Consider the following 27,697-nt stretch of genomic DNA (forward strand, 5'->3'; position numbering starts at 1 on the left):
AAACTGAACAGCAACATTGACAACAAAGTAACCAAATTATTTATTTTAGGACAGCTAACAAACTGTTTAGGCCACTTTGCGTACTTGTGTGTGTGTGTGTGTGTGTGTGCGTGCGTGCGTGCGCGTGCACGCAAGGTGCGATTTTTCTGGGGGATGGTTTGTTTGTTGTTTTTTTGTTTTGTTTTTTGGGTCGGAGCCGGGGTGGGGTGGGGGGATGTGGTCCGGTCCATAACTAACGTAACTAATGCTGGCGTGAAATGAAAGTGAAACTTTATTTTTATATACTTTCAACGTCCAACTCCGAGCTCTGTTCCTCTGTTATACAGCGAGTGTGTGAGAGAGAGAGAGAGAGCAAGCTAGTGTGTTTTAGAACTACCGTAGTTCATAGGCGGTAAACTACGTCCGTCTTATCAGCTTCTCTTTCCTCGTTGTTGTCTTTCACCTGAACCTGAACTGATCCAAACCAGACTGTAATGATGACAGAGCGTCTTCAGTCTCTTCCTTCCAGGTTCACATCATATTTGTTGTTTTTTTTAACCTTATATCAGCTGCTATTTTGTAATTCGGGTCAATGTGTACATCCTTCAATATGTCCGTGTGAAAATTGCGCAGATTTAAAGTTCCGTATCAAACAACGTCTTTCATTCCTTTTTCTTTTTGTCATCATACTGTGCTGTTTCGGTACAGCTGTGTACCGAACCGAACAGGTGTGTACCGAAACGGTTCTGTTCGGTACGTGTACCGTTACAGGCCTAGTGCATATGTAATTGACCTCTTGCTTTAATTTTATTATAATTATATATATATATATACTTTAATTCAAAGTTTGAGAAATAAACATTTTTTAAATTTGTTTTTTTATTTGTTTATCTGGCCAATAATGTAATAAAAGTCCTGAACCGATAATGTAATAGCTTCTGGCCAAAAACGTTATAACTTATTACGTTTTTGGCTCAGTTATTACATTTGCAAAAATTTTTCTTTTTTTACCAGGCCAATAAAGTAATAACCAGCCAATAAGTTATAACATTATTGGCCAAAAGTTATTAGGTTATCAGTTCAGGACTTTTATTATGTAGTTGGCAAGATATTAGGTTATTGGCTTATTACATTTTAAAAATGGCAAATTTATTACATTATCAGCTGTTATCGGCTGTTATTACATTATTGCAGTGTTTTTCAACCTTGGGGTCAGGACCCCACGTGGGGTCTCCTGAAATTTCAAATAATTGATAAAAATGATAATAAAAAACATACAGTGAGTTGATAGAGACAATCCCAATCCATAAAAGACATGAAAAACTGAAGCTGAAACTGAAACTGAAGCACTGTGGTTCTGTTTATCTGTCAAATGTTCATTGTGGTCAGTTTCAGATGCTGCAGCTCTTTCATAATTCATAGTTTGAGTTCTTGTTTGTTCAGTATTAATTGTCAGCCTTGTAAATACAAGCTGGACTGACTGTACATATCCTGACCAAGGAAAATAAAATTCTCACTTTGTGCAGTAATCTACACCTGGCTTTTCTGCCTCCGTCCATAATAATATACATTATATAGACTAAATGTCATCTAAAATTAACGTTTATTTGCAACATAGTATAGCAAACTATTACATGATCAACAACAAATTAATTTTAGCAAAAAAAAAAAAAAGTCTTTTTTGAATGTCTGGGGTTGCCAGAAATGTATGATGTTTAAATGGGGTCACAAACATAAAAAGGTTGGGAACCACTGAATTATTGGCTTCTACATGGAACCAAATGTGTAAACAGAAGCACACGTGACGAACTGCGCTGGGATTGGACAGAAACGTTGTGGGTGGAGTGAATCAGAGACAGCTGGTGTTGATGAAAACAAACGTGATGTTAACTGTCAAGAACAGCTCATTCGGAGCCAGTTTCGTTTTATGGACATCTGACCAAATGTCAATGAGACATTCGATCTCCTCAATGTTCTACTTATAACAGCTATACGGTGGCTCGTCAAGCACAAAAAGGTGCATGGTTCCTGGGTTTGTTTTAAGTCCAGGGCGGTTACACCAGAAGTGAACCGGTCCAGAATCAAACAAGCGGACCTTCTTGGTGATCTCAGTCTTGTTTGATTCAAATCTTCAAATCAGATTTTGCATGTTTGTATTCACACCTAAAAAAAAGTTCGGACTTTCTGGGGAAACACACTCTGGTCCGTATTAAATGGACCAAACAAAGTAAACTACCAGTCAAAAGTTCAGACTCACCTTCTCATTTAAATGACATGAGATGGACTACAGATGGCCAACAAGTGCTCAGCATCATTGCGAACTCCTTCAAGACTTTTGGAAAACATTTCAAGTGACTACCTCGTGAAGCTCATCGAGAGAATGCTAAGAATGTGCAAAGCAGTAATAAAAGCAAAATGTGTCTATTTTGAAGAATCTAAAATATAAAACATGCTTTGAGTTATGTCACACTTTTTTTTTACTCCATAATTCCATATGTGTTCATTCATAGTTTTGATGCCTTCAGTGAGAATCTACAACGTAAATAGTCATGAAAATAAAGAAAAACCAGGTGAGTCCAAACTTTTGACTGGTAGTGTAGGTCTGAAGACACCCTTAAACCCATTCCCTCTATAATGCTACACGACACTTGTAGCAATATATGTATGGTTTAGATCAGTGTTTCTCAAAAAGTGGGGCGGGCCCCCTTGGGGGGGCATGAAGGCTTGCCAGGGGGGGCATGGAATTATTCCTAGGTGTTTATTTTTTCTTCAGGTTAGAACATGTAGCAGGTGGAACTAATGTTTTAGCGTTGGAGCATTCTGGACTCATTTTAGGGATGTACAACAAACAAATCTACTGCCATGGTGATCTGTCACTAGACTAGACCAAGAGTTTAGGTTTGGAGAGTGGACAAGGATTGGACTGGAAAAGAAAAATGTGCAATGTTTCTGTTTTTACACAGTTTGTACAGTTTGCACTTTGATGTTCTGAGATATGCAACGTAAACAGGCTCATTGCAGCCACTGATATTGTTAAAATGTTCATCTTTGTTACCAAAATGTGTTTGTTGTTCTAAAAAAATGTTTACCTTATTGTCATAGTTTTAAGATAATTACACATTTCCTATTTTTATTTGGAAAAATAATGTCTCAGGGAGCAGTCGTGCTGAGTTCATTTGTATTGTTCAATCAAAAATCTACGTTATTTTTAATTTGCACAACAAATTATTCAAGGAAAAGCAAAAAGTATTTTTACGATACTGATGTTTCTTTCAATAAAAGTAATAATTGCACCACAGGTACAATGTTGTTGGGGTTGAGGGGGGCTTGGAGATTTTTCGTGCTCCAAAGGGGGGCCCGACAGAAAAAGATTGAGAACCACTGGTTTAGATCCACAGAACCAGAACATCAGCTGAAAACAAAAAAAAAACAAAAAAAATAGGAAACAGAACGCAATCCACAAAACAAGCATTTAAATGGATGTGTAAACAGCTAACACCTGTATTTGTCATGGATAACTGAATAAAACAGACCAGTGAGACAAACTTTACAGTGCTAAGCTAACACTAAACAGATCCAACAGTACAAGCATTATCTCTTTACTGTTAACTCTTTAAAACCTGACGCGTCATCGCTGACACACCCTGTGCATGTACAGTTTGAATGGCTGTAACTCAGTTTGTACAATTGGACAAATTCCAACAGTTTATGAAAATTGAAACATTGTGCTTTACAGGTTTTATTGCGTCAATACGGTAATTTTACTCATGTCTGTACTAGAAACTGAAGAAATTAGCCATTGTATAACATGCAATAAATTGTAAATGACTGCTAGATTTGGAAAGATCTCTGGAAAAGTGGGCACATGGACTCACTCACAGCATATTTTCTAACTTTTAATTACTCAAAAAAAAAAAGTCCAGGTGTACCATTTTAGACTTAGGGTTAAAAGGGTTAAAACTCAGTGAACGAGACAAAGAACAGCACAAATCACACTTGCATAACAAAGCGATGATAAGGAATATTGTCTGACCTTTCTGATCACAGCTTGGTTTTACATGAATGAAGCTTCTGCTATCGGCTAATCCAGTGTTTTGTGTCACAATGAAATGATTCAGACTAGAAACAAATGACCCAGGGGTTAACAGATTAGAAAAAGTTCAATTCAGAAAAACAAAACACAACATCAGAACAAAATTCTGTTTCCAACACCTGCCAAATTCAGTATCATAGTGGAATGACAGTGTAAATGTATTCAACATGTGGCTGTGAATGTATGTGACCACTAGAGGGAGTAGTGAGTCACTCAGCTGGTTTAAAGTCAAAGAAAAGAAGTGATTAAAATAGAACTTGTTTTTCTCCAACGGACACAGCTCTGAATGAAAAAAAACTGAGATGTTGAAAAGGCAGCTTTTCTTCTACATGTGTGAGTTTGATTATGAGGCTAATTAAGGTTTTGCTCATCGTTCATTCTGTTAAATAAATTGTTCTGTTAATTTTCACAAAGTATTTTATTCAGGTCTTGCTCAGTGTCCATTTTGTGGATTACTATGTTCATTCTGATGATCAATCTGGCATGTTATTTAATATTTTTCTTCATTTTCTTGAACGTTTTGCTCATTTTATTCATTATTTTGTTAATTGTCTTGATTATATTGTACACGGTTTGTTCATTTTGTTGGAAATATTACTCATTTTGTGTATTACTTTGTTCATTTAGTTAATTTTGCTCATTTAGAATATGATGTCATTCACAACATTAAATCAAAGTGAATTAAATATCATTCTTATGATTCATATTATCTTTTACCTTCAGCAGTGAAATAGATATGGTAATGCTAATAACACTAATGCTAATGCTAATGCTAATAATAATAATAATAATAATAATAATAATAATAATAATAATAATAATAATGGAATTTATGGGATCTCATTGAATTTTTTAAGGATTTCGTCCCATTTCTATTTTGGGTCTTGAGCTGAAAATGCCTGAGCAGCATTTTTTTTTTTTTTTACTTACACTCTTATTGGTTTTTCAACAAACAAAAAGAGGCCAATACTTTACCTGACATATCAATATAGATACCTACACAAAGTACGTAAAATAAATAAATAAATAAATAAAATAAAATAATAATAATAATAATAATAATAATAATAATAATAATAATAATAATAATAATAGAGATATGGGATCTCGTTGAATTTTTTTAGGTTTTGGTCCCATTTGTCTTTTGGGTCTTGAGCTGAAAATGTCTGAGCAGCAATTATTTATTTTTTTTTTTCTTAAACTTTTATTGGTTTTAAACAAACAAACAAAAAAGAGGCCAATGCTTTAACTTGCATATCCATATAGATGCCTATACAAAGTGTGTTAAAAAATAAATAAATAATAAAAAATAAATAAAATAAAAATAAATAAAATAAAAAAAAAATAGTATAAAATAAAATAAATGGCTGAGCAGCAATAATGTAAACTATCAGCTGATGTAGTATATGAAGTTTATTAAACACAGTGATATTTTGACTGTTTTAGATTTTGGTTGAATGAGAAAACTTGATGATATAACACAAATGAGGTTTACTGTTTTATTCAGTGAATGACTGAACTCCAGTATATTGCCTTTAAATGTGTTATTTGCCAAAACTTTAAACCCATTACCTAATATCTTGAGTTCGGCGTTGGAGTAGACAGCTCCGTATTTATTTTCCGCCACACACTGGTACATTCCAGAATCCGTCTGCTGGACTCTCTGAATGGTCAGCTCTCCGTTCAGTATCTCCATCCGACCCTGTAACAGCGGAGAGTAAATAAAACAGGACATCAGCGGTGAATGTAGATACACCGTACGTGATAATAGCACAGATAGACGCTCTGGAAGAATGATTTAGACGCTTTATGCTCCAATCAACTGAAAGGAGAAGGCGCTATCATAGCAAGGAGGGTACCTGGGATGTCAAGGGCAGCCCATTACGGAGCCAGCGATAGGTGGGCCGGGGCCTCCCCATGGCCTTGCACTCCCACTGGAGTTTCTCTCCACTATCCATCTGAGTATCATTAATCATTCTGACCCACTGAGGGAGGGCTGGGGAAGGAAAAAAAAAAGATTTAAGAATAAGTAATATATCCTTGAAACACACAAGGCTCACAAAGTAGTTATACAGAAGAGAAAAGTCCTACACACAGATGCTTTTTCATCTGGATTTTAACTTGGTTTACGATGTTAAAGTACATGAAAACAGCCAATCCTTGAACATCAATGAAGCACTGATTTTTACTGGTGCTGTGGAAGTACAGCACCACTTATACGCTTATGAATTATGAAACTCAAGAGTAACAATGTGTTCAGTTTTATAGGAGTGATGTTTTGCTTCTCTTTTTTTTTAAACCTATAATGCCAAACGTATCATATTTGATACATTTTATTCATTTATTTTATTTATTTCGAACATGCAAAGAAACAAAACAAAATGAAGCAAATTAAAACAAAAACAAAATAACATTTAAATGAACAAAATCTTTCTTCAAGTACATGCAAGTCTGAATTTTACATGAGTTTTGAAGCCCCCTACATGATCAGTGGGATATTTTTTGTCTTTGAAAAACCGGATGTATACAATTAGATACATGCAATCCACAGATAATCCACCAGGGGGGAGGAATTCATTCACTGGAGGCCTTTCCAGTGACACTACAAGACTGACATTATTGAGGAAGGAGGCAGAAATTTAGCAATTTTGAAAAGGAATTACCAATTTGTTTGACATGTTTGTGTTATATTATGTTTTTGTTTGTGAGGGAGGGCTGGGGAAGGAAAAAAAAAAGATTTAAGAATAAGTAATATATCCTTGAAACGCACAAGGCTCACAAAGTAGTTATACAGAAGAGAAAAGTCCTACACACAGATGCTTTTTCATCTGGATTTTAACTTGGTTTACGATGTTAAAGTACATGAAAACAGCCAATCCTTGAACATCAATGAAGCACTGATTTTTACTGGTGCTGTGGAAGTACAGCACCACTTATACGCTTATGAATTATGAAACTCAAGAGTCACAATGTGTTCAGTTTTAAAGGAGTGATGTTTTGCTTCTCTTTTTTTTAAACCTATAATGCCAAACGTATCATATTTGATACATTTTATTCATTTATTTTATTTACTTCGAACATGCAAAGAAACAAAACAAAATGAAGCAAATTAAAACGAAAAACATTTAAATGAACAGAATCCATCTTCAAGTACGTGCAAGTCTGAATTTTACATGAGTTTTGAAGCCCTCCACATGATCAGTGGGATATTTTTTGTCTTTGAAAAACCTAGTGTATACAATTAGATAAATGCAATACACAGATAATCCACCAGGGGGGAGGAATTCATTCACCAGAGGCCTTTCCCATGACACTAAAAGACTGTCATTAATGAGGAAGGAGGAAGAACTTTGATAATTTTGAAAAGGAATTACCAATTTGTTAGACATGTTTGTGTTGTATTATGTTTTTGTTTGTTCAAAAACAATATTTGAGCATTGAGACCCGGTGTATCAAATATGATACAAAACTGAAACTCATACATGGAAATTGATATTTGAAAAAAACAAAAACAAACTTTTATTTGGTTGTTCAGAAGGACCAATAAAGACTCCGGTTTCAAAGAACTGGAATTTTCTGTCAGTGATTTAATGGTTCAGGCTTTACAGGGTTAAATGGAATTGTCCATTCTAAAAACTTTCCCTGTGGTCTACATAAACTGGAAATGCTCTGCTTGGGTCTGAAGTTTTCATTAATTCAACTCCACAGGTCCCTATTTCTGAGGAATGACACCAGAAAGGTCGTTCTGAACACTGGCCCTTTAAATGCAAATGAGCTACTTCAGGCCCCGCCCCCTCCAGGTTGTTAGCTGTGCTGCTCTGTCCCGTTCAACCAACAACTGAACATTTTAGCTAATTTGCTCAAAGTTTGGACATATTTTCAGTTTTTACTACAACCGCTGCTGGTGACAAACAATTATGTTGTACTCGGAAAAATGTTTGTCGTAAGTCTTGACCTTATATGTGCCAATGTTGCAATGTAACTAGTTAAAAAACATAACAAATTAACCAGGAATTGAAACGGGTTGTAGAAATCCACTCGATTTTTTGCCAAAATGAATATAAAGATAGCTTTGCAGCACCTGGAGGGTTCAAATTCAAACTTTATGAACTATTAGGGTCCAAATACACAAATAAATGAACCAAAGACTAATAAAAGTGGTTTTAGCAACATAAGAGTCCTTTAATACTTCTTATTTGGACTGACCCTGCCTCATGGTTTTTACAACAGCGCATCAAAAAAAAAAACCTCATTGAGATTGCAAATCTCTTTTTCAAGAGTGCCCTGGCCAAGAAAATCGGCACAACACAGAGTTTCTGACAAGACATAATCAACACATAAAAAAAAAAAAAAAACAACTTACAATCAATAGTGACAAAACAATCATTTGTGCAAGTTTAAAAACAGTTACATTGACCAAGCTCACTGATTTCACGCTGCTTTAAAATACCTTTAAATTCACCCCAAGTTCAGATATGAGGCGTTTCCACTACATGGAACCGGCTCGACTCGACTACCAGGTCCCATTCCTGGAGACTGTTTCCATTACAGGATACTACCGACTCTACAGTACCTGGTTGTCATAGCGATGAAGCGGGTTACTTGCGTGTCGTCTGCTCAGAGAGTCGCTCATAAACTCGCTTGTTGTGTGTTGTCTCGTCAAACTCATGCTGAATTTTTACGTTGGCCACCAAAGACTGAATCTCCTGACCGAATGGTGTAGTTTTGCAGGCTGTCATCATGTGGATTAACCTTCCGCTACATTTACTGTAAACTTTCGCATCTGTTTTTTGTAAAACGGCGGGTTACAGAGACGACTCACTGACCAATCAGTGGTCTGCAGTGTTTATACGTCACGTTTTAGTATCTGGTCCCCAGTCCTGGAACCTTGGCGGAGGTGATACCAAAAAACTAGTACCGGGTACCAGATTCTAGGTCCTTTTTCGTAATGGAAACGCAAAAAGGCCGAGTCAAGTCGAGCCCGTACCACGTAGTGAAAACACGGCAATAGATTTAAATAAAATTGTAGAAGTAAAGAAGAGGATCTGCACCAGCTGAATGATTCTGACGCTCTTTGTCTAAACTGGTACCAGGAAAACAACAACATCCTCCCTGCAGAAAAACAACACAATTATAGTTTCATGCAAGATTGCACATATTTTCTCTATTAACCCTTAAGGACCCAGTACTACTTTTCAGGCAGTTCCCAAATGAATTTTTCTCTCTATTTAAACTTTCTAAAAGCAGCGTATGACTTTCATCACAAATTTGTTTTTTCAAATTTGTAAAACCTGAGTGACAGCCTAATTATCACTAATCCATTAGTCTTCAGGGTTTCGACAGGTATCAGTAAATCTGATTTAATGCTTTTTAATGCTGCTTCAAATTTAACTCTTTCAATGCCATGGGCCGATTAAATCGGCTTTACGAATACAACCTGTAAAGTGCCACGGGCCGATCAGATCGGCTTTGGAGAACACGCCACATTTGTGTACAAACAAACCATCCACCCCCATTTCTTTCTCACATTTCGATGACGTTCTTTCTGTGTCCCCCTTTTGAGACCAATCAGACGGGAATTTGAGGTCACACGACCGAATAATATTTTTATATCTTTTTAATGTTTCTTATTCTCCGGTGTTTCATCAGAGGGAGCCCTCCATGCCGGGGGGTGGCTGTGGACTCCGGGGGCTGTGGCGCCTTCTCTCACTGGGGTCCGCTCCTTTCTGGTGGGTGGGGGTCCCAGTTGGCCCTCTCCCACTAGTTGGGATGCGGGGCTGTGTTGCTGGTGCCTGGTCGCCGGGGTCGGCGGCTGCCTCCTGGTGCGGAAGGCTCCCTGAGACAGCGCCTCCTAAATTAATGTTTCACTTTTACTTGTACATTTTTGTTCTGGTCTACCCGTGCTCAGTCAGTCTTCTTAAGTATGTGTGAGCTTGTGGGTTTGCGTGTGTGTGTGTGTGTGTGTGTGTGTGTGTGTGTGTGTGTGCGGGTGAGTGTGTGGGTGGGGGGCGGTACTGATTTTTAAACTGATATGTAAAGCATTTTGTGCTACAGTTTTTAATGTATGAAAAGTGCTATATAAATTATTATTATTATTATTATTATTATTATTATTATTATTATTGTTATTATAAATTATGCAAACTACGATCAATAATGAATCGGCTGCGTCTGGTGCGTTTTGAATCTAATCAGCAATCGGTCGGATGTTACAGAGCGGTTTCCTGCAGGATTCTTCAAATATTATAAAAACGACGCGAAATACTGAAAAACGGCCAAATTCTGTGGCACTTTTAAGGCTTATTAGCCCCTTAACTGTCTGGCACCGAAAGAGTTAATGCTCACGTCCAATTGCAGATACAGTTTTATATTTAGTTTTATACAGAGTTATTCAAAAAGAATGAACTGATTTCATTACGCAATATTAAAATAAGGAAAAGCAATAGAAAACTCCAGCCAAGTCACAAGTATTCTACTCACAATCAACTTTTATTTGAAGAATCTAAAGTATAAAACATGCTTTGAATTATGTCACACTTTTTTTAACTACATAATTCCATGTGTTCATTCATAGTTTTGATGCCTTCAGTGAGAATCTACTATGGAAATAGTCATGAAAATAAAGAAAAACCAGGTGAGTCCAGACTTTTAAGTGGTTCTGTACAAGGTTTTACTGTCGACAGGCTTTAACCAGGTTCTGAAGAGTTCCTCCTCCAATCACTTCTGCTGAAACTTGCATTTTCCCGTTTTTTTAACATTTGTTAATATTCCCTCCACTCTTTCGCTACAGCATGACCAGGCTCACAGCACATTGCATTCCAAGTGTCCGATATTGTAACTTCGTGTATCGGCCATAAACTGTAGCCAAATAAACAGTTCTAGAGCTGAAACAATTAATCAACTCAAAGTGATAAAAAAAAAAAAAATCATTCAACCACAATTTTCCTGAATCAAAGCTTTGTTTCCTTCATTTCTCTGCTGTTAAACATTGGTTCCACTGTTGTGTTTCACACGGACGCTTATTGTGACGCACAAAGAAGCTTCAGTTCAGGAAAACTGCAATAGAATATTTCCCTTCAATCAATTTGAGTCGATTAATCGAATTGTAAATTTTTGCATTCGCTTCAAGCACCTAATCGATTAATCGGTTTCATCTCTAAACGGTTCCACCTGTCAATCGTCGCACTATTACGGTGGCCGACAAGGACCAAACACATTCCATCGGCCCAGTGCGTCTCAGTTAGAGAAAACAGCTGTGAGTACAGAAACCATGGAAATTCCCAAACTCAAACACAAGTCTAAATGAGGTACAAAAAGAAGAATGTGGTGCAAATGAAAAAATGCGCCGCAAGACACGAAAACACATGCATAATCATCAAGTGCTCTGCAACTAAAAACGCTGTAATTGATGTAATAATTGTTGATGAATAAATCTACAAGAGACTGAGTTGACTAATTTTTTACCTCCACCAGGAGATATTGTGATCACTTTGCTTTTTGTGCTTGTTTGTTTGTGTGTTTGTTTGTTTGTTAGCAACTTTACAGGAAAACTATTCCAACCATCTTTACCAAACTGTACCCACAGATAGGCCTAGGCCCTGGGACCAACCCATTACATTTTGGGCCAAGTAGGCCAGAGTTCAAGGTCACAGCAAGGTCACAAAATCTACAATTTTCCTATCTCTCATCACTGAGCAATTTTTTAAAAAATTCATAAAAAATTCAAAATGACTCCAATTAGCCTCCAATTTCATCCACCTGTATCTTATAACAATATCTTATATCTGTCACAAAATTGTCCACATCCACTGTGGAATGTGGACTCTGTGGACATTTTATTTAACATTGAAAATCCCATTTACGACACATTTTTCATTATAACTCAATAAATATTGACTGGAGTTTAATAGAATTTGACATACACATGACTGGTACCAAGCTTCAACTTTTTCTGCTGTATGGAACAACCTGGAAACTGTTTAATTTAAAAAGAAATAGTTGATCACATGCACACTGTTTGGGGTACTTGGCGGAAGTTTGCGTTCTCTGAACACTTGTAATAATATGTAGTTGACTAAAACTAGACTAAAACTAAAATAGTTGATAGGACTAAATTATGACTGAATATATATATATATATATATATATATATATATATATATATATATATATATATATATATATGTTTTTATTTTTTATTTTTTTATTATTTCAAATGATACATTTACATAAACATGTACTTATATATAACGAACCACACAGGCACTATATACATATATATATATATATATATATATATATATATATATATATATATATATATATATATATATATATATATATATATAAATAATAACAAACAAATGATACAACAAACCTACAAACCTATTAAATCCCCCCAAAAAGAAAAGAAAAACCCAAAAACAAACAAACAAAAAAAACCCAACAATAACAAAAAAAAAACCAAGAATAATAATGTTATCAACTCCTCTTTACATGTCTAAATAATATTTTTGTCTACAGACTATGACTAAAACTAAATTAAAAATAGTTGTCAGTATTAACACTGGTTATAAATGTCCTTATTTTAGGTTAAAACGCACCGAAGCTTTGGCTCTAACTGAACTGATGTTATTTTTTTCTGTGATATAAAATACATCTTTATTCTGACCTTCTCAAATTCCAGACCTTTAACATCAAAAACTCAACTCGAGGCGTTTTAAGGCGTTTTAAGGATCTAAAGGAGTCTGGTTTAAAGAGATGCACAGTCGGAGGTTTTTTCACACCGTCTCATCTCAGATTTGTCTTTTTCAGATAAGAGTTTTCTGAAAAGACACATCTGCTCCAGGACTAAACATGAGGACGGGCGTACTATTTTAGAGGATTTTTATTTTATGCCACAATTAATACGTCAAATACCTGGAACTAAATGACCTGTACACAGAACAGACGGAAACAGAAACTGCACTTTTAATAAGTTCTGATAAAACCCATTCTGCACTGTTTTGAACACCACATGCTGCTGTGTAATTTGCACTGGAAACCTCATCTCCTTGTGAAGTTCTTACTGTATTAGAATTTACTGTTGTTTATTCTGTTGAATAAATTGTTCATTTAATTTATGCTCTGATGATTTTATCTCATATTTTGTTCATTTTCTTGACTATTCTCTTCCTTTTGTCGAGATTTTTGTTCATGTTTGTCCATTTCCTTGATTATTTTGTCACAGTTTTCTTCATATGTGTTCACCTTGTTGATTATTTTGTTCATTTTATCATTATTTTGCCAATTTATGCGTATTATCTTGCTGTTTTGATTATTGTTGTTAATTCCTATGAATAATTTATTCATTTTATTTATTATTCTGTTCATTTTCTTGATTATTTTGTTCAGATTTTGTTCATTGTCTTGACAATTCTGTTCCTTTTGTTTTGAATTTTGTTCATTTTTGTCCATTTTGTTAAATATTTTATCAAAGTTTTAGTCATATTTTTTCACATTGTTGATTATTTGGTTTATTTTATGAGTATTTTCTGTTCATTATTATAATTTTGTGAGTTTGTTGTTGTTGATTTTGTTTAGTTTTCTGTCAATGTTCTTGAATTTTTTATGCGGCTTAAAGTCCACATATTCTCAGCTGCTACATACAAATTATTTCTTTATGGGGTGATTCACTGTAAATTTCTCCATTATGGAACTAATTTTGTTCATTCATGCACATTATGTTGCAGTTTTGTTCAAGTTTTGGTCATTGTTTTTCATTCCTTTGAATAATATTGTTTATTTTATTTATTATTCTGTTCATTTTCTTGAATATTTTTTTTAGGTTTTCCTCATTTTCTTTATTTCCTTGACTATTTAGTTCCGTTGGTTTAGAATTTTGTTCATTTTTGTCCAGTTTGTTAAATATTTTATCAAGGTTATAGTCATATTTTTTCACATTGTTGATTATTTTGTTTATTTTATGATTATTTTCTTCATTTCTGTCCATTGTTTTGTGTGTTTGTTGTTTAGTTTGGTCACTGTTTGTTATTTTGATCAATAACTTGTTGATTTTGTTTAGTTTTCTGTCAATGAATGTTAATGTGTCTTAAGAAAATCCACATATTCTTAGCTGCTACACACAAATTATTTCTTTATGGGGCGATTTATTGTAAATTTCTCCATTATGGAACTAATTTTGTTCATTTATGCACATTATGTTGCAGTTTTGTTCGGGTTTTTGGTCATTGTTTTTCCGTCCTTTGAATAATATTGTTTATTTTATTTATTATTCTGTTCATTTTCTTGAACTTTTTTTTTTTTTTTTTTTTTTCAGGTTTTGCTCATTTTCTTCATTAATTTGTTCTGTTTGTTTAAAATTTTGTTCATTTTTTTGTCCATTTTGTTCAATATTTTATCAACGTTTTAGTCATATTTGTTCCCATTGTTGATTATTTTGTTTATTTTATGATTATTTTCTTCATTTCTGTCCATAATTATAGCACTTTTGTGTGTTTGTTGTTAAGTTTGGTGATTGTTTGCCATTTTGTTCAATAAATTGTTGATTTTGTTTAGTTTTCCGTCAATGTTCTTGAATGTTTATATGTCTTTTAAAAATCAATATATTCTCAGGTGCTACATACAAATTATTTCTTCAGTTTAGATTTCCTCATTACGGGACTAATAAAGGATTATCTTATTTTATCTAATCTTTACAAAAAAACAAAAAAAACAAAAACCAAAGAAAACTATAAAACCCACCACCATATTTAACTCTTTAGCATCAAAAAGCTAATTAAAAACAGCAGTTATTTAAAAATTATTCCATTTAGGATACATATGATCATAATGGAAAAGGGATTTTTAATAATATTAATGTTATCAGGCCTGTTTTGATGTGATACTATATTATGTATGAACTAAATAGTCCATTTTAATTTTTATTATTGGTTAGCTGACCCTGATTTTGATAATATTGTAGATATTACTCTGTGTATGAGCTAAATATTCCACTTATGACCAGTTGTTGCAATAATAATAATAAACTTTGAATGTTTTGCTTTTTTTTTAATGTGGATTTCGATAAATGATCAGGTTTCTAGTATCATTTCTATGACTTTTATCTTTCTTTCTTTCTCCCTCTGCATCACTGGCCTGAGTAAATGTCTTTATTTCAGGTCCCCAAACACCATGCCCTTTTCCTTTTTCTTTTTTTTCTCATGCTCGTGTTTCTCAGACTATATCTGGTTCCTGTTGCAGCGAATCTGTATGGGCTCAGAGTGTTTCCTTTTCATCTCATAGTCTCTTTCTATCTGCCGGCGTCTTATCTGGGCTTTAGAAATGTTAATCTTTGAGCATTTACAAGAATATGAAATTTAAAACAAGCTTTTTTCATAGATTCTAATCACACTTATATAAGACTGCTTGAAAATGAAATGGTTTGATTAAAAAAAAAAATGACCAAAAATGGACAAAATAATCACCTGCATGACCAGACCTGATCCGAACAAGCAACAAATGAATAAAATGATCAATAAGATGACAAAAAATGAACATCATTATCATAAAATGAACAGAAATGGAAAAGATAATGAACAAAATGAACAGAAAATAAACAACAAAAAGAACCCAAATAAATTAATCAACAAAATAATCACCTGCATGACCAGAAATGATCAGTACAAACAACAAATGAATAAAATGATCAATAAGATGACAAAAAAAATGGACAAAATTATCATAAAATGAACAGAAATGGAAAAGATAATGAACAAAATGAAGAGAAAATAACAAAATAAACAGCAAAAAGATCAATATAAGTTAATCAACAAAATAATTTTTAAAAATGACCAAAAATGCAAAAAGTAACCAAATGAACAAAAAACAAATAATAATAATGAAGTGAAATTAACAAAATGTACAAGTAAAAAAAAAAGAAAATTAAACAAAATTAACAAAAATTTACAAAATGATTAGAAATGAAGAAAGTAAGCAACATAATGACCAAAAATGAACAAAACTAGCAAGAGCATGAAGAAAATTCAACCAAATACATGACAAAGTGAACAGAAATGAACAAAATGAGCAAAAAATTTTACAAAATAATCCGGAACATGATCAGAAATGACCAAATTAAGCAACGGACAAGGAAAAAAAATGAACAAAATGAACTGAGACGAACGAAGTAACCAACACAATGAAGGAAAAAATGAAGAAAACAATCGATAAAATTAAAACAAATTAATAAAATAAACAATCCATTAATGTATTTTCTAGTATACAACACATTCTACCACCGTACACTGGTACATTAACACATTCTACCACTGTATGGTGGTAGAATGTGTTAATATACCAGTGTACGGTGGTAGAATGTGTTAATATACCAGTGTACGGTGGTAGAATGTGTTAATATACCAGTGTACGGTGGTAGAATGTGTTAATATACCAGTGTACGGTGGTAGAATGTGTTAATATACCAGTGTACGGTGGTAGAATGTGTTAATATACCAGCGTACGGTGGTAGAATGTGTTAATATACCAGTGTACGGTGGTAGAATGTGTTAATATACCAGTGTACGGTGGTAGAATGTGTTAATGTACCAGCGTGCAGTGGTAGAATGTGTTAATATACCAGTGTACGGTGGTAGAATGTGTTAATATACCAGTGTACGGTGGTAGAATGTGTTAATGTACCAGTATACAGTGGTAGAATGTGTTAATGTACCAGTATACAGTGGTAGAATGTGTTAATATACCAGGGTACGGTGGTAGAATGTGTTAATATACCAGCGTACAGTGGTAGAATGTGTTAATGTACCAGCGTACAGTGGTAGAATGTGTTAATATACCAGTGTACGGTGGTGGAATGTGATAATATACCAGTATACGGTGGTATACCACTGTACGCTGGTATATTAACACATTCTACCACTGTACACTGGTACATTAACACATTCTACCACCGTACACTGGTATATTAACACATTCTACATCTGTACGCTGGTATATTAACACATTCCACCACCGTACGCTGGTATATTAACACATTCTACCTCTTTACGCTGGTATATTAACACATTCTACCTCTGTACACTGGTATATTAACACATTCTACCACCGTACACTGGTATATTAACACATTCTACCACTGCACACTGGTACATTAACACATTCTACCACTGTATACTGGTACATTAACACATTCTACCACCGTACACTGGTATATTAACACATTCTACCACCGTACACTGGTATATTAACACATTCTACCACTGTACGCTGGTATATTAACACATTCTACCACTGTACACTGGTACATTAACACATTCTACCACCGTACACTGGTATATTAACACATTCTACATCTGTACGCTGGTATATTAACACATTCCACCACCGTACGCTGGTATATTAACACATTCTACCTCTTTACGCTGGTATATTAACACATTCTACCTCTGTACACTGGTATATTAACACATTCTACCACCGTACACTGGTATATTAACACATTCTACCACTGCACACTGGTACATTAACACATTCTACCACTGTATACTGGTACATTAACACATTCTACCACCGTACACTGGTATATTAACACATTCTACCACCGTACACTGGTATATTAACACATTCTACCACTGTACGCTGGTATATTAACACATTCTACCACTGTACACTGGTACATTAACACATTCTACCACCGTACACTGGTATATTAACACATTCTACATCTGTACGCTGGTATATTAACACATTCCACCACCGTACGCTGGTATATTAACACATTCTACCTCTTTACGCTGGTATATTAACACATTCTACCTCTGTACACTGGTATATTAACACATTCTACCACCGTATACTGGTATATTAACACATTCTACCACTGTATACTGGTATATTAACACATTCTACCACCGTACACTGGTATATTAAAACATTCTACCACCGTACACTGGTATATTAACACATTCTACCACTGTACGCTGGTATATTAACACATTCTACCACTGTACACTGGTACATTAACACATTCTACCACTGTATACTGGTACATTAACACATTCTACCACTGTATACTGGTACATTAACACATTCTACCACCGTACACTGGTATTTTAACACATTCTACCACTGTACGCTGGTATATTAACACATTCTACCTCTGTACGCTGGTATATTAACACATTCTACCACTGTATATTAACACATTCTACCACCGTACACTGGTATATTAACACATTTTACCACTGTATACTGGTATATTAACACATTCTACCACCGTACACTGGTATATTAACACATTCTACCACCGTACACTGGTATATTAACACATTCTACCACCGTACACTGGTATATTAACACATTCTACCACCGTATACTGGTATATTAACACATTCTACCACCGTACGCTGGTATATTAACACATTCTACCACTGTACGCTGGTATATTAACACATTCTACCTCTGTACGCTGGTATATTAAACATTCTACCTCTGTACGCTGGTATATTAACACATTCTACCACTGTACGCTGGTATATTAACACATTCTACCTCTGTACGCTGGTATATTAACACATTCTACCACTGTATACAGGCATATTAACACATTCTACCACTGTACGCTGGTATATTAACATATTCTACCACTGTATACAGGCATATTAACACATTTTACCACCGTATACTGGTATATTAACACATTCTACCACCATATACTGGTATATTAACACATTCTACCACTGTACGCTGGTATATTAACACATTCTACCTCTGTACGCTGGTATATTAACACATTCTACCTCTGTACGCTGGTATATTAACACATTCTACCTCTGTACGCTGGTATATTAACACATTCTACCACCATATACTGGTATATTAACACATTCTACCACTGCACACTGGTATATTAACACATTCTACCTCTGTATGCTGGTATATTAACACATTCTACCTCTGTACGCTGGTATATTAACACATTCTACCTCTGTACGCTGGTATATTAACACATTCTACCTCTGTACGCTGGTATATTAACATATTCTACCTCTGTACGCTGGTATATTAACACATTCCACCACCGTACACTGGTATATTAACACATTCCACCACCGTACACCGGTATATTAACACATTCCACCACCGTACACTGGTATATTAACACATTCCACCACCGTATACTGGTATATTAACACATTCTACCACTGCACACTGGTATATTAACACATTCTACCACTGTACACTGGTATATTAACACATTCTACCACCGTACACTGGAATATTAACACATTCTACCACCGTACACTGGTATATTAACACATTCTACCACCGCATACTGGTATATTAACACATTCTACCACCGTACACTGGTATATTAACACATTCTACCACCGTACACTGGTATATTAACACATTCTACCACCGTACACTGGTATATTAACACATTCTACCACCGTATACTGGTATATTATCACATTCCACCACCGTACACTGGTATATTAACACATTCTACCACCGTACACTGGTATATTAACACATTCCACCACCGTACGCTGGTATATTAACACATTCTACCACCGTACACTGGTATATTAACACATTCTACCTCTGTACGCTGGTATATTAACACATTCTACCACCGTACACTGGTATATTAACACATTCCACCACCGTACACTGGTATATTAACACATTCTACGCTGGTATAGTAACACATTCCACCACCGTACACTGGTATATTAACACATTCCACCACCGTACGCTGGTATATTAACACATTCTACATCTGTACGCTGGTATATTAACACATACCACCACCGTACGCTGGTATATTAACACATTCTACCTCTTTACGCTGGTATATTAACACATTCTACCTCTGTACACTGGTTTATTAACACATTCTACCACCGTACACTGGTATATTAACACATTCTACCACCGTACACTGGTATATTAACACATTCTACCACTGTACGCTGGTATATTAACACATTCTACATCTGTACGCTGGTATATTAACACATTCCACCACCGTACGCTGGTATATTAACACATTCTACCACTGTACCCTGGTATATTAACACATTCTACCACCGTACACTGGTATATTAACACATTCTACCTCTTTACGCTGGTATATTAACACATTCTACCTCTGTACACTGGTATATTAACACATTCTACCACCGTACACTGGTATATTAACACATTGTACCACTGTACACTGGCATATTAACACATTCTACCACTGCACACTGGTATATTAACACATTCTACCACCGTATACTGGTATATTAACACATTCTACCACCGTACACTGGTATATTAACACATTCTACCACCGTATGGTATATTAACACATTCTACCACCGTATGGTATATTAACACATTCTACCACCGTATGGTATATTAACACATTGTACCTCTGTACGCTGGTATATTAACACATTCTACCTCTTTACGCTGGTATATTAACACATTCTACCTCTGTACACTGGTATATTAACACATTCTACCACCGTACACTGGTATATTAACACATTCTACCACCGTATACTGGTATATTAACACATTCTACCACCGTACACTGGTATATTAACACATTCTACCACTGTATGGTATATTAACACATTCTACCACCGTATGGTATATTAACACATTCTACCACCGTATGGTATATTAACACATTCTACCTCTGTACGCTGGTATATTAACACATTCTACCTCTGTACGCTGGTATATTAACACATTCTACCTCTGTACGCTGGTATATTAACACATTCTACCACTGTACGCTGGTATATTAACACATTCTACCACTGTACGCTGGTATATTAACACATTCTACCACTGTACGCTGGTATATTAACACATTCTACCACTGTACGCTGGTATATTAACACATTCTACCACTGTACGCTGGTATATTAACACATTCTACCTCTGTACGCTGGTATATTAACACATTCTACCACTGTACGCTGGTATATTAACACATTCTACCACTGTACGCTGGTATATTAACACATTCTACCACTGTACGCTGGTACCTCTGTACGCTGGTATATTAACACATTCTACCACTGTACGCTGGTATATTAACACATTCTACCACTGTACGCTGGTATATTAACACATTCTACCTCTGTACGCTGGTATATTAACACATTCTACCTCTGTACGCTGGTATATTAACACATTCTACCACTGTACGCTGGTATATTAACACATTCTACCTCTGTACGCTGGTATATTAACACATTCTACCTCTGTACGCTGGTATATTAACACATTCTACCACTGTACGCTGGTATATTAACACATTCTACCACTGTACGCTGGTATATTAACACATTCTACCACTGTACGCTGGTATATTAACACATTCTACCTCTGTACGCTGGTATATTAACACATTCTACCACTGTACGCTGGTATATTAACACATTCTACCACCGTACACTGCTGTTTTTCTTGTATTATTTGCAGACATGAGTGAAGCCACTAGGCTTTTTTTCCTTCTCTTCGATGCTGAACACGTCTCCGTTTCTTTGCATACGCCGCCGTCGGTGTAACACTTCGCTAGTGTGGTTTTGATTGAATGATTACGGCCACAAAGGTCTCTCTCACAATGAAGGATCAAACGACCAGCTGACCTGTGTAAATTACATTTAGCGTGAGGCTGCTACAAATTAGGCTCCTATTCTCCTTGTGATGTCAACAGAATGGAGGATGCCGAGAGGAGCGGGGCCTTGGAAATGTGTCCGACCAAGGTTGAGGCAGTCCATTATCTGGTCCTGTGTGCACGCTGGAGGCTGAGCGGAATGGAGGACGTCGAGTCTCTGAGATGTTTTATGGAGGCATGTAGGTGTTTAACCAGCTTAGTTAAAAATGGATGCATGCTAAAGCTAATTATAGTAAATATAGAGGATGTACACCATAAGATACATGTAGGTTGGGTTGGATATTCTGTATTACCAGACTATTCCTATTGGTTTGGATATTCCTACATTTTTTATTTATATTTTCCTTTGACCCAGCTGTGTCTCTTTGTCCTCTACAGGAGACAAAAATGAGTTTCATGGCTTTATTTACAAAAACCCAAAAATAAAACTGCACTGCAGAGGATATTCTATAAAAAATGAATTAGAATTAGTATCTGGAAAAAAAAAATTGTTGTATCATACCATTATCACTGAAGACAAACTTTTTTTCTATAACTTTTTAGGATTCATTTACAGGCCAGCAAATCAAATTTTTCAACACAGCTGATGTAGATTTAAAGACTAGTTTCATCATTAAAGACAAAAAAATGGATGGATGATGGATGAATAGATAGATGGTAGATGGGTGGATAGACTGATGTACAGGTGTACAGATAGATAGATAGATAGATAGATAGATAGATAGATAGATAGATAGATAGATAGATAGATAGATAGATAGATAGATAGATAGATAGATAGATAGATAGATAGATAGATAGATAGATAGATAGATAGATAGATAGATAGACGGATGGACGGACGGATAATACAGGGGTAAATTTCTACACAAAAGCACAGATGGTCTAAAATTCATTCTCAAAGCTGTATATTTAATGCTTTTGTTGTGCAATTTAATAACTATTTGCTATTGTTTTGATTGACAGACACTTATTTAATGTAATTTATGTATTATTTTTAACTACATTATATTTGGCAGAACTGATTTCTTCAACCTGACCATATGAGATCACATCAGGACAAATCTATTGAAATAACACAAACAGCCCAGACGATAAAACTAAAACCAGCTCATAACAGAAAACCCTCCTGATCATTAAATGAGTTTTCGACTAATACACCTCTCTCAATTAAAGCTCAATTATTTTAATGATAAACACTTGGTCTTTAATTATTGGCTTTAAGTGCACAGACTGAAGCAAATTAACAGCCAACAGATTAGACGAAACCAAATAGTTAGAAAAACAAAAACACTTTATATGTGAAGTTTTTGGGTGACTTGAACAGGATGAAAACCTATTATTGTGATATCGCTGCAGACACTCACTGTAAACCTGGAGGTGTCCTTTGAAGGCGGTTCCTCCTCTGGGATTCTCTGCTTTGCATTCATAGGTTCCTGAGTCCTCCAGTTGGATGTTGGGAATCTCCAGGATGGCCTGGGACTTCCTCAGTCTGGCCTTTTTCGGGATGTTGCCGTTGATCTTCCTCCATGTGATTGTCGGGACCGGACTGTGAAGAAACAAGAGTCGACTCTGAGTTAATTCCACAAATAGTTGATTAAAAATGTATGTTTGAAGCTCAAACTGTACCTGAGTCACATTCATACCTGTGTGTATACAGTGTATATTTACTTCCATTTTCAACATGATATCATGATATTATTCTCTTTGCTTTACTCTGACACAGGAGACTGATGTGAAGAACTGATGTTGTGTGGATTTGTTGTTGGTATTATTTGTGCTGTCGTTGTTAATGATATTTACCTCCACCAGGACGTATTGGGATCACTTTGCTTCGTGTGTTTGCGTGTTTGTTTGTTTGTTACCAAGATAACTCAAAAAGTTATGGATGGATTTTGATGAAATTTTCTGGAAATGTTGATACTGGCACAAGGAAGAAATGATGAAATTTTGGTGGTGATGGGGGGGGGGTTTCGTTTGTCTGTTAGCAAGATAACTCAAAAAGTTATTGACAGATTTGGATGAAATTTTCAAGAAAATGTTGATACTGGCACAAGGAACAAATGATTCAGTTTTGGTGGTGATTTGGGGGGGAGGGATGGATTTTTTTGGTTGTTCATCTGTCTGTTAGCAAGATAACTCAAAAAGTTACAGACAGATTTGGATGAAATTTTCAGGAAACATTGATACTGGCACAAGGAACAAATGGCGGGGGGGGGGGCAGATCTCTCTTGGCAGAGGTCTGCACTCTCCGAGTCCTTTTCTTGTTTTAGTAAAGTTATTGTTCTTAGGCCTGTTTTGACGTGATACTATATTAAGTGTGAACTAAATAGTTCATTTTAATTTTCCTATATAGTTAGCTGACACTTATATTGATAATACTGTAGATATTACTCTGTGTATGAACTAAATATGCCACTTATTACCTCCACCAGGAAGTATTGTGATCACTTTGCTTTGTGTGTTTGTTTGTTTGTGTGTTTGTTTGTGTGTTTGTTAGCAACTTTACTTGATAACTATTCCAACCATCTTTACCAAATTGTCCCCACAGATAGGCCTAGGCCCTGGGATGAACCCATTAAATTTTGGACCTAAGTAGACCTAAGTTCAAGGTCACAGCAAGGTCACAAAATCTACAATTTTCCTATCTCTAATCATCGAGCAATTTTTGAAAATTCATAAAAAATTCAAGACGACTCCGATTAGCCTCTAATTTGATCCACCCGTATCTTATAAGAATATCTTGTATCTGGCACAAAATTGTCCACATCCACTGTGGAATGTGGACTCTGTGGACATTTCAGTTTAACATTGAAAATCCCATTTACGACACATTTTTCATTATAACTCAATAAATATTGATTGGAATTTAATATAATTTGACATACACATGACTGGTACCAAGCTTCAACTTTTTCTGCTGTATGGAACAACCTGGAAACTGTTTAATTTAAACAGAAATAGTCGATCCACACATGCAAACCGTTCGGGGTACTTGGCGGAGGTTTGTGTTCTCTGAACACTTGTTTGTTCATGTTTTCCTTTCTTATATCTCTCATTTAGTAGATTTTATTTATTTTATTACCACCACCAAGGAGGTAGCGTTTTTTTTTTTTTTTTTTTTTTTTTCCCAAGAGTGTTTTTATACACCACTGAGCTACTGTGACCAAGTAATTTCTCTTGTGGATCAATATGTCTAAACTCAATCATCATCATCAATCAATTTGTTACAAAATTATCACCAACAGTTATTAACCCTTTCATGCATAGATCACTCCAGTGGACAGTTCTTCTCCAGCTGTTCCCTTGTATATTAGTGGGTTTTGTTGTTTTAGTTCCATATCAGCCGACATAGCGGACACTGATGCACCATCTCATTCACTGACACTCAGACCATTACTGTAAGTTTGCTGTTCTTGATTAACCTGATCTGCACTAACATGTTTGAGTGTAAATCAATTATTTGTTAGACAAGAAGTTTTTTTTTTTTTTTTTTTGCATATTATCTCCATGAAGTGAGTAATTACTAGCATTACAATATGTTAAAATGTGAGGAGACATCAGATTAGCAGCATTAAAAATCTTTTTATTTCATTGTTTTCATATCACTTTCTGATATTGGGTTTTAAACACGTTTCTTTACTTCAAAAATTAAATGCATGGATATTTTTGTAACTCCATGAAAAAAAAAAAAACTCGATTGCAGTGTTTTTTTCATGCCTAAGGAGGAGTAAAAACACTGAAGAAAAAAATCTTGACTAAGGTTCTCACAATTCATGCATGAAAGGGTTAAAATCAACAATTCATTAACAAAATACATTTTGTCATAGGAAACCCCAGAACCAATCCTCAGCTTATAAATGGGGGCTCTTCAACATGTGATAAGAGACATAATTTACATTAAAATCTTAAAGACTTCAAATGTTCTAAATAACTACAAAATATAGTTTAAAATATTTGCCTATTTTCCTAATGACGATTCATTTCCTCTTCCTTTTCCTAAGTCATACTGTAATCAGCATATTCCAGTATTTTCAGGTGATTTAATAATAATACATCTGGCTTTATCCACATACATAAAGATTTACCAGACTGATGAAACTATGTGTTGACTGAACGTTGATGGTCCGAAATGTTATCTTTTGGAAATACTTGACATTTCCACCATTTTTTTTATTTTTTTTTTTTTATTTTATCCTACTTCAATAATTAAAAACCTTCCTATACAGTAATTACCACAACATAAACATTACCCAAAGCTGCTGATGTACGTCCTTTCTTTCGGCATTAAAAATGGATGCACAGTCGTAAATGTGAAACACTGACCTTTCGACCACGTGCATTTTCTGCTGCGTAAATGACGGACACATATTAACAAAATGAATATAAAGACACATGATTTTGAAAAGCAATTTAGAGACAATTATTATCCCAAGAACAGATGCCAAAATGTCAGGTTGGGGGGTTATATTGAATTTCTACATTCTACAATGTTGTGTGCTATGCTATGTACTTTTACTGTGAAGTTGGAGTTTTACATAAATAGTGTCCAAAAAAACGGTCCTTATTATTGTGTTTTGGAAATACAACACGTTTGCACTATTTGTTTTTTAGAATTTACTTAACACTCAGCAAAAGAAATGATCCAATGGAGCATATTTTTGTTATTAAATGTGGACGTACAGACTGATAAATGCTGAAAGACGCTGAAAAGCAAATTAGAAGCATTAGTTTTCCAAGGACAGAGAGTCTAAATATCATAATCAAAAGCTTATATTGAATTTCTACAGAAAATATTGTGTATTTTTAAATAAATATTTATAAAGTCATGTGTTTAGTGCTTTTATTGTGAAATGTAACAATTATTGCCCTTTGTTTTGATTGATAAACAGATTTACTATAGTTAATATGGTTCTGACAAGAATTATGTGCATTTTTATGACAGTAAATCCCTTCTTTTGTCATTAAGATGTGAATAACTTACATTTTGACCACATATATTTACTTCAGTGTAAACAAAAATAAGAAAGTGAAAAGCAGTTTGTTTAAAAAAAAATAATATTGCAAGTAATATATACAAAAAGTCAGGTTGAAAGGCTTGAATGGAATTTCCACAGAAAAATCTTGGGTGTTTTAATAATTACAAAGCTATGTGTTTAGGGCTTTTATTTATTTGTTCATTTTTGGTTTTTTTTTTTATTTTTAGAATTTCTTTTTTATTGACATTCAGAATCAGACATTTGCTTTCAGTACATCATATGCACATATAGCATACATCTGTTGTCTGCTTTAAATGCCAGAATAATATTTTAGTTTTATCTCCAAACACTAAAACAAAGGCAGAAAACCGGATAAAAGAAGAAAAAAAAGAGAGAAAAAAAAATTGTACCAGTAAGGAGTGATCTTTTCCATACAACACAATCACGGATTTGTAAAAACAAAATCAGGCCTACGGGGTGTGACATAGCTGACCCAGTTTTCCCAGTATGAAGAAAATTTCTCCAGTTTGTGATTAACAAATGCCGTTATCTTTTCCAATTTATAAATATTCATTGTGATTTCCATCCATCCATTTAAAGTTGGGCTCTCCTTTAATAGTGTTTAGGGCTTTTATTGTGAAAGGTAACAATTATTACCTCCGCCAAGGAGGTTATGTTTTTGCTGGCGTTGGTTTGTCTGTTTGCCTGTCTGTCTGTGTGCAAGATAACTCAAAAAGTTATGGATGGATTTGGACGAAAATGTCAGGAAATGTTGATACTGGCACAAGGAATAAATGATTAAATTTTGGTGGTGATCGAAGTGGGTTGGAGGGGGGGGGGGGGGGCTGATCTGCCTTGGTGGAGGTCTGTGCTCTCCAAGTGCTTTTCTAGTTTCCTATTATTTTGATTGAGAAACATCTGTTTACCATAGTTAACCCTATAATGCCATATGTATTATATTTG

At 34.9% G+C, this 27,697-nt stretch overlaps 1 protein-coding gene across 1 annotated transcript in view; it reads right to left on the bottom strand.

Moving 5' to 3' along the window:
• Nucleotides 1–27,697, bottom strand: part of cntn5 (contactin 5) — a 513,272-nt gene that overhangs the window by 142,579 nt on the left and 342,996 nt on the right. Inside the window, exons 9-11 of the mRNA XM_030151777.1 lie at nt 23,123–23,304; nt 5,932–6,068; nt 5,645–5,774 (exon numbers count right to left, since the gene is read on the bottom strand). Of these exons, the coding sequence (XP_030007637.1) occupies nt 5,645–5,774; nt 5,932–6,068; nt 23,123–23,304 (449 nt within the window). The remainder of the gene's footprint in view (nt 1–5,644; nt 5,775–5,931; nt 6,069–23,122; nt 23,305–27,697) is intronic.

This window comes from Sphaeramia orbicularis, chromosome 13 (genome assembly GCF_902148855.1).
Source record: "Sphaeramia orbicularis chromosome 13, fSphaOr1.1, whole genome shotgun sequence".
In the NCBI taxonomy this organism is placed as follows: Eukaryota; Metazoa; Chordata; class Actinopteri; order Kurtiformes; family Apogonidae; genus Sphaeramia; species Sphaeramia orbicularis.